Here is a 14,273-nt window from a genome sequence, read left to right on the forward strand (position 1 = left end):
CTTTCCTTACATGGAATTTTAATTCATCCTCATTCAATATGATTTCTCCTAAAATTTGTATATTTTGATTTCTTCTGAAAATCTTTGAAAAATCTTCTAATTTTTTATCATTTGCTTTCTTCTGTAAATCTTTCTATTTGTGTTTCTCATACCTTAGCTTATACATATGGATTCCGTTCATGGTCTCAAACAGTCTACTAAAAATCAACGAATTCTTGTTTCTCTCCGGTCTGATTCATCTTGAGAAGGTTACGACGAAGTTAGATCCAAACATCGTAACGATCCAGCAATGATGAATAAGCTACGTGAGAATTTGAAGTCGAAAGCTACAGTTAAACATGCACCCAATGAAATATACAAAAAGATTGAAGGGGTTACAACACGCCCTAATCTCCCAAAGGTATGTGTTCAATTAAGTTTTTTTGTTTTAGAATGAAAATTTTGTGAAGGTTTTAATGTTTCTGATACATATCATTTATGTATCAGATACATAATATCTTTTTAAAAGGAAATCTTTTGGAGATTTTTTATTTATGATACATCATGTTTAAGTGTTTGTTGTTTTAATTTTTAATGATTCTGATACATATACATTTATGTATCAGATACATATTATCTTTTTCAAATGTATTTTTTTGGAGATTTTCTATTTCTGATACATCATTATTAAGTGTCAGTTTCTGTTGTTTTAATTTTTAATGACTCTGATACATATATATTTATGTATCAGATACATAATGTATTTTTCAAATGTAATTATTTTAGATTTACTATTTCTGATACATTATATTTAAGTCTCAGTTTATGTTATTTCAAGTTTAATGATTCTGATACATCTACATTTATGTATCAGATACATAATGTATGTTTCATATGAAATTTTTTGAGAATTACTAATTCTGATTCATCATCTTTAAGCCTCAGTATTTGTTATTTCAAGTTTTAATGATTCTGATACATATACATTTATGTATCAGATACATAATGTTTTTTTCAAATACAATTTTTTTTAGAGATTTACTATTTCTGATACACCATGTGTAAGTGTCATTTTTTTATGTTTCAAGTTTTAATGATTATGATACATATACATGTATGTATCAGAATATAATATATAATTGTTTCTGATACATCTTCTGTATGTATCAGAATCTCATCTTATGCATCAGATATCTTAATGCATATGATACATCGTATCCATGTATAGAGTTCAAGTTGTATTTAACCATTTTCATGTCAATGCAGGGAATGAAATACGTCATCAAGAAGATCCCGTCCCACCCATTGAGATTCGGAACGGCATATAGGGCTAATTTTCTTGATGATTTTGAATCATCAATAGGTGAAGAAGGTATAAAGTTATTTAGGCAATCTATATTTGGTCACTACTTAGATATGCCAAACTGCAACTTTCAAGGGCAAATCATCAAATGCCTCTTACTTCTTGAGGTAGACCAAAAAAACAAAGAAGAACTGCACATTCGTCATGTGCAGGGTAATATACTGCAATTTACAATAAATGATTTTGCTATCATTACTGGTTTGCGATGTACCGGTAATATGAATGACTTCAAGTATTCTGATGATCAAGCAAGTAGATTATTGTCTTTATATTTTCCTGGTGCCAAAAATAGGGTCAACAAAGCTCGTTTCGTTGAGCGTTTTCTAGTTGGAGGATGGAAAACAAACGAAGATGCCGTTCAGATGGCCATTCTCTATTTCATCCATACTTTTGTTTTTTCTCAACTAGGTGATGCACCTATATCAGTTGATGATTTCAAGATGGTAGAAGATGGTAGTTATGAGCAATATCCATGGGGGAAATTAGCATATTCAAAATTGATAAAAGGAATGCGTCAGGAGTTTTCAAATGCCAAACAAATGTATCATCTAGGCGGCATGCCATACGCTCTGAATGTTTGGATATATGAATGTGCATCTCAAGTTCCCTCTGAAATTGCTGTAAGAGTGGGTAATAAAATTCCCAGAATTCTTAACTGGCGTGTTGTCGCCGTGAAGCCAAAATTTGAGACCTTCATGTCTACCATCTTCAGTGAGGTACATGCTTTGAATATTATTCGTTTATGCACTGATTCATTATACATAAAATCTAAGATACATTATATATCCATGACCTTGATACAGTATAATTTGATTCATAAAGTAGATGTATCAGCTCATATATTTATGTATCAGGATATAAATGTATCAAGATATAATGTATCTTATACATATACTTTACATAACCTTTCTGATACATATAATTGTATGTATCAGAAAGGTATTTATAGCTCATGAAAACTCATTTATCAGTATTTACAGCTCATGAAAACTCTATCTTATGTATCAAATTATAATGTATCAAGAATTACATCTCATGATACATCTGCATGTATGTATCAGATAATGTTATTTTTCTATCAGTTTAGCATGTATGAAGGATTAATGTTTCTGATACATCATGTTTATGTATCAGCATTAACATGTATCAATTATTCAATTTTTTTGCAGTATCCATGCTCCAACATTGTCCAATCTCAACATGAAATGAAATCTATTGTCGTTCATGACAGCCAACAGAAACCTGAAGATTCAACATCGGCTGCCAAGGTCAATTTCAGAAAACCTCATGAAGTCACTGGATTTGAGGACTTTTCAACAACACCACCCACTGAATTTTTATAGAGATCCAAGGATGTCGCTGAGACATCTTCTCCACCTCCTTCCAAGAGAATGAAGACTTCCCCTGCTAAAAAGCCAATTCATGTAGAAACAGCCAACATGCACAAGGATTTCTTACCACCAAATGAATCAGAAAATCTTGTTTCTCCTGACAATGAACCGGGGGCAAAGTCACCAAAGGAATCAGAAAAGCCTGTTTCTCCTGACAATGTACCAGGGGCGAAGTCAGTTGTAGGAGGTGAATCTTCCGGTCATTCAGATCGAATTATTCATATGCAATTCAAAGCATTGAAGAAGTCCATAAAGAAGTCTCTAAAGAGATACGTAAGTTATTACTTTAAGATGTATCATGTACAATATACTTTTAATTAGGTGATACATTCTGATTTTTCATATACATGTATCAAGGTTGACCGGAAGTTCAAGCGTTTGGAGAACAAAATGGATTCAAATCACATTGATCTTTTGAAAGCCATCGACAGTATGGCGAACCGAATGACTGGCACATCATCTCAAGTTAAAAAAGATGATTTTGATCAATCATTCCATGTGGTTGAACAACAAGAAGCACCTACTGGATTGGAGGTGCACAATTTTGCAAATAAATCTGACCCACCCCAAAAAAATGACAAATCTAATGTCTAGGAAGATATTAAGGTACATACATCATGTAATATTTGATATTTATGCTTTTAAACTTCTGGATACTTTTCATTGTCATGTATCAAATATAAATGTTATTATGTTTTCAGGGACCTGAACCATCCACCATGATAAATCAGGTGGACAACATATCGGAACAAAGCATTTCAGCAGATGTTCCTGAATTATTTGATCAGCAAGTTTATTCTGATACATTAAAGGTAATGTATCAGAAACAAATTGATGAACAATTTGATTCTATATATATATTTTGTATAAGCTCTACCTCTTTAAATATATATATATCTAGACATTTAGTACATATATATCATAAGTAAATGTTATTATGTTTCCAGGAAGATGAACCATCCGTCAAGGATGTATCAGTACACCAAATGGAATCACAAAGAGCAGATATTGATCAGCTTATTGCTGATTCTGATACATTACAAGTAATGTATCAGATTCTTTACTGAGATAAAGTCAACATTATTAATTTTTTTAATGACATTATACATTATGTGTAGAACACTAGAAAGAAAGATGGAAGAGTAGCTGATGATAAATCTGCCAAAGTAGAAGATCAAGTCGAGGAGATTGAAAAAGAAAAAATCAAACCAAGCACATCAGAATCCAATACTTCAGCACCATTTTCGACTGAAACTCTGGATGTGATAGATGCTCTAATATACGGACTTCCATTACCAGCCATGCCATTGACAGCTGTTAGTCATGAGCAAGTTCAGGATGAATGTCTATTACGCAATAGCCAGCTACCAACCACTCTTCCATCAAAAGCTAATGTATTGTCTGATGATACGAAGACCCCATCTCGAAGAAGCAGGATTCCTTCGAAGATCTTACAGTCGCCGTATCTTTCAAACTTTAGGTCGAGTGAAAAGGGAAAGGAAAATTTGTCAGATGTTACGCATCAGACACACCCTTTTGAAGGTTTTGGTATATGCTATCAACCCCCTTCCGAGCTTGTCACAGACTACTCTCAATGGATAGATAAAGGACTTCTAAAATCACATGGCAACAAGTAAGTATGACATATTCAACTTATACCCATACAAGTCGTGTATTATATTTGTTATGTTATTAAACTACAAGTTTCCATTCAGGAATTCGAAGGAGGATCATTACAGATCTAAGTGCTCTTCATTCGGTTTTGAAAAAATGGACTTTGTTATGGCATTTCCTAAAGATAAGAACTGGTTCTACCTAATGTCACAGCCGGACAGATGCTGGAACGATGAGGTAAAAATTTCATCATAAATAATATGATACAACTCATACTAACTACCTGATACATACATATTAATGTATCTGATACATAGATAGATAAATGTATCTGATACATACATAATCTGATACATGATGCTAGTTGTTATATAACTAATACTTTCTTAAAATGTGCAGCACATCGATGTAATATTTTACTACCTTCGGAAGAAATCGAAGATGCAGTTGAGCAATCAGTATCGATACACAACGACAAACTGCATTTTCAAAAATTACATCGAATATGCACACACGCGCTACTATCACCTTCCACCTAACATTTATACACAAGAATATATGGCAAGGGCCACTGTTACAGCTCATCAAGAGAGATCCGTGAAGAACATAATAAGAGGTTTCTCAATACCAGCCGGTTTGCCCTGGCATTTGGTAGATGAGGTATACATTCCAGTAAACTGCAACATGGATTTTCATTGGGTTCTTACGATAGTTGTGTTGAAAGAGAGGTTGATACGTGTGTATGATTCATCGTCTAGATGAAGAAGTAGCAACCCTTCCCAAGAGATCCAAAAGATAGTAGCAATGCTACCAACATACCTGCAAGACAATGGTTTCTTTGACAACAACAAACGTACTGATTGGTCGTCTCTTGATTCATACAAGGACAAATCAACCAGTAACATGCTTGAACCACATCACCTATTAGCAGTTGAGTATGTTGAAGGAATTGCGCAACAGGGAAGTGGCAGCTTGTGAGTATTAACATCGGCTATGTATACCTAAATCATTCATATGTCAATTTTACTTTTTTTAAATTCCTGTATTCCTTTATTTGCAAGGATTGTGGAGTTTTCCTGGCCATGTTTGCTGAATATCTTAGTGATGGAATTTCTATTCCAAATACCGGACTAAATGCTGAATTCTTCCGTTCAAGATATGCCACACTCTTATGGAGATATGGTTGTCAGAAGGCCATGGATGGTTATGTTAGCGATAACGACGATCCAAAAAAACCAAGGAGAGACATATCTCCAAACCAAGGAGAACTGATTGATGTCCAATAATTTTTTTTTTGATAGTAAATATTTTAGGTGATTCTGATTCTTCCAATGTATCTGATACATAAACTGTAATGTATCAGATTTAGTATGTTTTAATATTTCCATACCTCAGATTTACTATATTTTTCTTTGGTGTCAAAATGGAATATAAAATCAAAGTTTATGTTTTATACTCTACTGTATCAAACTTGTATCGAGTATAATATTCATAAGTGTCACATTTTTTGAATTCTGATACATGAATCAAGTTTTTTTTATTATGATACATCATGCACATGTATCAGATTCTCATTTCTCAAGATTTAATGATTGTATCAGATTTAATATGTTTTAATATTTCCATACATCAGATTTACTATGTTTTTCTCTGGTGTCAAAATCAAATATAAAATCAAAGTTTATATTTTATATTCTACTGTATCAAACTTGAATTGAGTATAATATTCATAAGTGTCACATTTTGTGAATTCTGATACATGAGATAAGTTTTATTTTATTATGATACATCATGCACATGTATCAGATTCTCATTTCTCAATATTTAATGATTCTGATACATTAATTTTTTGCATAAGAATTCTATGTCTCAAGATTTAACGTATATGATACATCTTGCTTATGTATCAGATTCGCATTTATCAAGATTTACTGCATATGATAATCTACAACCTATATCAAATAGGATCTTATGTATCACCAACAACTCTTGTGTAATTATGGTTGTCGAAAAGACAAGAATGTTTATGTTTGGGAAAATAACGATCCAAAAAATAAACCATGTGAGATTTTATTAATCCAAGTCATGGCAAACCGATGGACGTCCTGTATTTTATTTTAAAAAAAATTATAGCAATAAAATGTTCTAATCTTGATACATATCAACTGAAAAAAGATTTTTATATTTATGTCACGTGTCAAACTCAAATATAAAATATAATAATAGATGTTATTTTATGATTCAATTAGAATGTACACCGAGATACCACAAACATCATATCTATTTAGGAATGAAATTACAAGTCTTTCTGTTGTGGCCTTCGTGGCCACAACGTCCACAAGAATTTGTGCTACTTGTTATTTTCTCATTAGCGAACTTTTTTCTCCCTTTCTTTGGTCTTCCTGGCATCCTTTTGTATATTGGCGGCAAGACAATTTCTTCCAAAATTTCCAGTCTTTCTTATCTGGCATTGGAACCATTGGTAATTCATAAGTATTTGCCAACGCCTCTAGTTTGTAGTAATCAGAACAATATGGGTGCAGGTCAGTAATGTTTTTGCTCTTCAACACTGCAATTGCATGTGGACATGGTATCTCATCTAGTTGAAATCTACCACAAGTGCATGTTTTTCTCTCTAGACACACAATGTATCTTATACCTAATTCGTAAACAGAATAAAGATACTCTGATGAAGCAACAACCTGCAGGAATTATATTTCAAATTTATATATCAGTACTGCTTCCTCACATACACAACTATGTATCAGAACTGATGTAAAAGGATAATAATTATCACAGGATATACATATCAGATGAATCAACAGCCAGCAAGAAATAAATTTCACATATATGTATCAGAAAGTACGTATCAATTACATAAATGATGTATCAGAACTGATGTATCAGTATGTATTTTAAACATGTTATGTTTATATGTGTCAGTACTTATGTATCAACTACACATTTGATGTATCCGAATTGATATATCAGTGTATAATGAGCACAGGCTATACTTGAATGACGAAGCAACAAACTGATATAAATAAACTTCACATATATCTAATAGTACTTATGTATCATCTACACAAATAATGTATCTACACTGATGTATCAGTATATATTTAGAACAATTTATGCATAACTGATTAATCATCAGCCTGAAGGAAAATAATCTTTACATATATGTATCAGAACTTATGTATCAAATGTAGAACTTATGTATCATAATTGAAGTTTCATTATTTAATTAGCACATGTTATACATAACTGATGAATTATCAGCCACCAAGAAATAAATATCACATATATGTATCATAAAGTATGATTCAATTACAGAAATGATGTATCAGAACTGATGTATCAATATATATGTATCAGAAAGTATGTATCAGAAAGTATCTATCATGTACCAGAACTGATGTATCAGTATATATGTGTCAGAAAGTATGTATCGTGTACCTTCATTCTCGAACACTTGATCGTGTTTGAAACTAGGATATCTTCGAATTTTCTACCCAAAGTATGTTTTGTATAAGATGCTATTTCTCTATTTTTGCAGTTCCAAGAACCAAATAACATTCTCGTTTGCTCCAAAAACTCAATTATAGGCAGCTCTCGTGCTTCAACAAGACATCCATTGATACATTCTGCGATGTTAGAAGTCATCATTCTACCCCTGTTGACAGTGGCATGAACCCTTGACCACTTTTCGTATCCTGCATTTTTTAAATATTGTGCCACCCATTGATTGATTCTTTCAACTTTGGCCATTAATTTATCGACTTCATCTTTTCGGTATGCCTTGGCCATTGAATAGAAGATGTCACTTAGTACAGCTTTGCTCCTTCTGTATTTAGTACACATATTTTTCCATATATGCCATATGCATGCAAAATGAGGAACATTGGGAAATACCATGCTTACACTCTTGATTATGCTTTCGTTCCTATCTGATACAACACACATATTGTCCCTCTCTCCAAATGCATTCTTGAAATTCTGAAAAATCCACGTCCATGATGAATCATTTTCCCTATCAACAATACCATACGCCAACGGTAATATGCAACCTAATAAATCAATAATAGTGATACAATAGTTATTAGAATTCATCAGAATCACAACAAATGTGAAAAATGAGATGACACACTATTATTCAATAAGAAACAGTATAAGAAAGTAATACCTGCCCCATCAAGTGTGCTAGCTGATACAAACGTCCCTTTATAAGGTCCATCAAGATGTGCACCGTCAACAACAACTACTGGTCGATAAAACTGAAACCCCCTCATCAAGGGCCTTAACGCTATGAACAAATACATGAATTCATCAGTTGATGACTTGTGCATACTTATGTACGAATTTGGATATACGGTTTTTAGAATATGTATGTATACAGGCAGCTGTCTATATCCATCAGCAGGTTTTCCCCTTAACATCTGCAAAGCATGCTCTTTTGAACGCCATGCCTGTTGATAGGTAATATCAATTCCATACGCTGATTTAATATCCTCTCGTATATCATTAGGGGTGACAATTCTCTTATGATTAACCTATTTAGGGGCTGTGAATGCACTAACAAAAGCCTTTGTAGCATGAACTTTGTTGAAAATCCTATCTCTCAGTGCACATGAATGTTCACTATTGAAATATCTAACTTTGAATATATCCGATTTTTTCCAACATGAAGCTTTCATTCTCCAACAACATCCTTCTGAAAGTCATACTAACACATAACTGCATTTGTATTAAAAAAATAACATGTATCATATCAATATTTTTTCATTTATAATATCAACAAATATAGTGACATACTGATAGGAAGTGTGTCAACCCATGTACTTGATACATGCTTCTTTGTATGTATTGTTAAAAAAAAACATCTGATACATAGAGTATTATGAACCTGATACATACTGACAGCATTATTATCATTTTTTAACTGAGTTACAGGAATGGAGTTTTGATGTATCATGACATGAAAAATTATTTTATTTTAAGAATGTATCAGATACACACAGTAATATGTATCTGATACATACTGTTGGATACTATCCAACATCAAAATTTCCAAATGCAGAAATGGAGTTTTGATGTATCATGACATGAAAAATTATTTTATTTTAAGAATGTATCAGATACACACAGTAATATGTATCTGATACATACTGTTGGATACTATCCAACATCAAAATTTCCAAATGCAAAAATGGAGTTTTGATGTATCATGACATGAAAAATTATTTTATTTTAAGAATGTATCAGATACACACAGTAATATGTATCTGATATATACTGTTGGATACTATCCAACATCAAAATTTCCAAATACAGAAATGGAGTTTTGATGTATCATGACATGAAAAATTATTTTATTTTAAGAATGTATCAGATACACACAGTAATATGTATCTGATACATACTGTTGGATACTATCCAACATCAAAATTTCCAAATGCAGAAATGGAGTTTTGATGTATCATGACATGAAAAATTATTTTATTTTAAGAATGTATCAGATACACACAGTAATATGTATCTGATACATACTGTTGGATACTATCCAATATCAAAATTTCCAAATGCAGAATATGCGCATACCTTTTACTGTCGGATCTTTTAACCTTGAAATTAAATTCATTATTGATTTTGTATTTGGCCATTACATCAACTAGAGTTGCTTTATCCTTATAGAATTGATTCTCCTTCACTGCCGCACCATTTGTATCATCTATGCAGTTCGTCAACTCCAATTCTGCTATATAACAACTTGAAACTTTACCAGATTCTTCTAAACCAAAATTGTGGGACTCATTCGCATTTGATTCGGCACAAACGATTGCTCCAGATGTACTGTCGAATGATTTTATCTCACATCTTTTTATATCAAAGCTTGATATGCACAGGGGATAATTCACGAAACCAGGCTCTTTCTTCTTCAACTCTATGTAAAGATTAACACCCATATCATTACGAATATATATTGGCGATGAGTTACTTTCAACTATGTATCGGATTTCAATTTCTTTCTCTGATTCATCCACACTCAATTCAGCAGCGATTGCTGCTTTTAAATTTGAGTAAGATACATTGTCACCGACAATGATTCCATCACTTTTGTATTGTTCATAAGTAATATCGGATTGCCAAACTCCAGAATGTCTCAGTAGTATCGGGATATTCATATCGATTAATTGATGAAACGCGAAGTTTGCTTTGAATTGATGCTCTGTTGTTTTCCTTATAGTCGATGCTCTGACTTTTGGCTTCAAAATTCATCTACATAACTGTCGCCTTCTTTAATAGATCAGTAATTGATATAAAGAGCCAATCTTTTATCCATAAATAGCTGATGTGCATTAATTATTCTATAGCTAAAGTTATGTATCAGATACATAACTTATGTATCAGTAAAGGTTGAAAAATAATTGAAATCAACTTTGGTATGAATTGATGCTCTGTTTTGTCCATTCGAGACGACGCTATGTTTTTTGGCTTGAATCTTCATGGACATAACAATTGTTTTTTTTAACAATTGATGTATCATATACATAACTGATCTATCAGATACATAACCCAAACTGGAAAAAAAATGGAAACGAAGTTGGTTTGAATTTATGCTCTGTTTTTTTTGGCTTAAATCTTCAACTGCACAACCGTTCTTTTTTTAACCAAATTAATCCCATTAATTAGATCACTAATTGATTTGAAGAACCAATCATCCCTTATATTAAGATACTATCCATAAATAGATGATCTTCATTAATTACTGATTGGATAATTGATGTATTAGATACAAATCTAATGTATCAGAAAAGTTGAAAAAAGGGGATATCGGGTAATTTTGATACAATGAGGGATGTATAGTAATTAAACTTTTCCATTATGGGATTTAGGTAAAGTTTACATTATTAAAACCATTAACAAATGATATTAGCCCATATATAAAAGGTCTCAAATAAAGAAGAGAGATTAGTATTAACATTCACAATATGTAAACATGTATGTAAACATAAAATAATATATCAAAAGAAACATAATCAAAATGGTAACGAAAAAGGCCAAGACATATTGACTCCTAATTTACAAGACTCCAAGATTTGACGATCCTAATAGCTGTTGGCTCAATATTTTGGGCCAAAACGAATTTCAAATTGAAACTCTAGCTTCCCAAAGGTGTACATGAAACATAATAAAAAATAAATAAAGATTACAGATTACTCAAACAACAATATCAAATTTAAAACAGAGCAGTAACACAAGGACTTTGACTATTTCTTTTGATCTTAAGATGACGAAATGATTACTACGACCATTTTTGAAAAGCTAAAAATATAACAACAAACTCATGGAACCATTTACAAGAATATTTGGCCCAAGAGACAGTCCCACACACATCATTTTTATGTTGACACAATTACAAATGGTAGAGAACTTCAAATAATTTTCAATCAAAATTTTAGGCAAGATGATGGCATGGACTTGATCAAATCAGATCATGCTAGACAATGAAATCACAAACTGAAAACATTGTTTAAGCAGGATGAAATATGCATCAGGTAATTAGAGAGTGATTAATCTCAACATTCATGTACATGTAAAGAGATTAACTATTGATTTTTTGAATCAGTAGAAGAATGAGATAAGAAGTAATAAGAGTTTCTAAATACTTGACTTGAAATAAGTGAATCAGACAAATTAAAGTGTCAAAATAGGATTGATAAACTTATGAAAAAGTAGGACAATGCACATGAAGAAAATGACTAACTAGGCAACAATTTAAGATCCATATTAGGAACACAATACCCAACTAGAGTAAAATAGTTTGGACTAAAGCATCAACACAAGTAACTGTACGAAGAAAAATAAGGATAAGATATCAATGAGACTAGATCGAAACCAACAAGGGAACAAAACAATAGCTATTCACGTTCTTGAAATAGAATTACTTGTCCATTAAGCCAAACGAGTAATAGAATCACAAATAGATATGAAAAAAGGAACTTAAAAGTAACGACCTATCTCCTTCGTTAGGAATAGGCCAATGGGGAAGGATTTCGGCAGAAAACTTTGGGTAGTAACTTCGAAAAAAATTTAGCCTAGGCCAGACTTGGACGAATTCTAAGTCAGGTGAGTTATGGTGATCATGTGAATGGTGGGAGATATAATCTCTAATTTATTTGGATAAGATCATAGACAAGGCGATACAGAGCATTTACGACTTCGAGGGATCGCATTTGGTGCAGTAAAACTCTCAAAATCAAATTTAGCATGAAGGGTATATTTTAATATGTCTTGGGAAGGGGGATTGTTGTGAAATGGGGGTTTGGATCTCAAACTCTGAGCTCTCTATTTATGTGAAACCCGCCAGAGAGGAATCTGTCCAGCCAAAGCAGGATGGTCCCGCCAGAGCGGGACACTCGTGAGACTTGGGTTGGAAAAAACCCCAGAAAGGTCTTTTTCTGCAAAAACTGTTCCTAAGACTTCAGGAGGCGACCTAGGGTAATTTCCATTAGTTTTCCATAGATTTCCCTGCTTAAGGTAAGGATTTTACTCCCTTAATTCATTCTTTGATTCTTAGAACCTAGAAACTACGGTTGGTAATCATTGGGGGAGGGTTTGAACTAAAAACTAATGGTGGAAAATAGCCCTAGGGTGAAAATTGTATTATTTTTTATTATAGTTAGGAAATTGTGTTGATCCTTTATATGTATTTATTATTTTTAGACCAAGAACGAGAGGAAGAAACCCAAAAAGAGAAAGTTCTTGCACTATAAGATTGTCGAAGCTTGAATTTGAGGTAGGTGATGGTCTTGTTTCCCATATGTATTTCATATACTTGTTAAATTGCTTCATGATATGCCTATGTGTATATGAATAGGAAAACATGCTAAATTATGTGTGAAATGATTACTTGCTGGCCTATTTTATGATGAACGTGTTCTTGATGAATATAATGTTATAAATATTGAATGTATTTGTGATTGTTGTATGTTTGGATCGAGTGTCACGTTCCGACACATAAACTGGATTAGATGTCTGAATATTTGGATTGGGTGTCACATTCCGATACAAAGTTGATTGTTTGTAGGTCCCTTGAGAGGACCATTGTCTGAAGTTATAACATGTTGAAGATATTGAATTGTGATCATGCTGAACATGGTTGAATATGAGATTGAATGACTTATTCTGTATATGTATATTCTTGTTATGTTGAATTTACTTGTTATGATTCGCTTACTGGCTAACCGCGTGATCCTACCAGTACACTGTTATTTTTATATACTGATAATATACTTTCTCTTCCTTTGTTGTGTACAGGGCATATTCAACCGGATCTAAAGAGACCTCGTTTAGAAGAGTGAGACTTGATTGAGTTCAAGGGTGAGCTATTTATTTCAAGTTGTCATAGACTCTTTTTTGTTCTAGTCCTTTTTTCAGGACTAAGATTTCAAACACCATTTTAGTATTATGACTTCATTTTGGGGGTGTTCCCCTTTCTTATGCTGATATTTGGTTAGAGTTTTGGTATGAATGACTTTCAGTTCCTAAGATATGTTTACTTTCGCATATTTTGGTTGATAACTAGTTGGTTCTACGTTCATGGGAACTCATTATTTATTTATTGATTTAAACCTGCTTACACAGACTTTAACTTTTAGTATACCTCATGATTATTATTATTGGGCTGTTGAAAATGGTTCTCCTACCAGAGGGTTGGTATGGGTGACAATCGCAGCGGGTTAGGGTCATGACAAATTTGGTATCCAAGCCTAGATTTATTGATCTCGTCATACCAAAATGAGTCCCGTAGAGTCTTGCAAAATGGTACGGAGATGCCTGTACCTTTTTTGAGAGGCTATAGGATTTTAGAAAAAGTTTCATTGTCTTCTTTCCTTCGTGATATAACTTGATTCCAATTGGTA

The 14,273-nt window shown here is 32.6% G+C and overlaps 1 protein-coding gene across 1 annotated transcript; it reads left to right on the plus strand.

Moving 5' to 3' along the window:
- The first annotated feature begins 1,238 nt into the window (after window positions 1-1,238).
- On the plus strand, window positions 1,239-4,370 carry LOC129883489 (uncharacterized). The gene is made up of 7 exons (XM_055958145.1): window positions 1,239-2,058; window positions 2,512-2,610; window positions 2,686-2,913; window positions 3,091-3,267; window positions 3,435-3,545; window positions 3,681-3,776; window positions 3,852-4,370. The coding sequence occupies exons 1-7, from the start codon at window positions 1,240-1,242 to the stop codon at window positions 4,368-4,370; spliced, it is 2,049 nt and encodes a 682-aa protein (XP_055814120.1). The 5' UTR covers window position 1,239.
- Window positions 4,371-14,273: the final 9,903 nt, after the last annotated feature.

Source organism: Solanum dulcamara, chromosome 3 (assembly GCF_947179165.1).
Source record: "Solanum dulcamara chromosome 3, daSolDulc1.2, whole genome shotgun sequence".
Lineage (NCBI taxonomy): Eukaryota > Viridiplantae > Streptophyta > Magnoliopsida > Solanales > Solanaceae > Solanum > Solanum dulcamara.

Coding starts and splice junctions, on each gene's coding strand:
- LOC129883489 (XM_055958145.1), top strand. CDS start 1,240: ATGCAGGGAATGAAATACGTCATCAAGAAGATCCCGTCCCACCCATTG. Junction 3,546..3,680: donor TTTATTCTGATACATTAAAG/GTAATGTATCAG, acceptor TTATGTTTCCAG/GAAGATGAACCATCCGTCAA. Junction 3,777..3,851: donor CTGATTCTGATACATTACAA/GTAATGTATCAG, acceptor CATTATGTGTAG/AACACTAGAAAGAAAGATGG.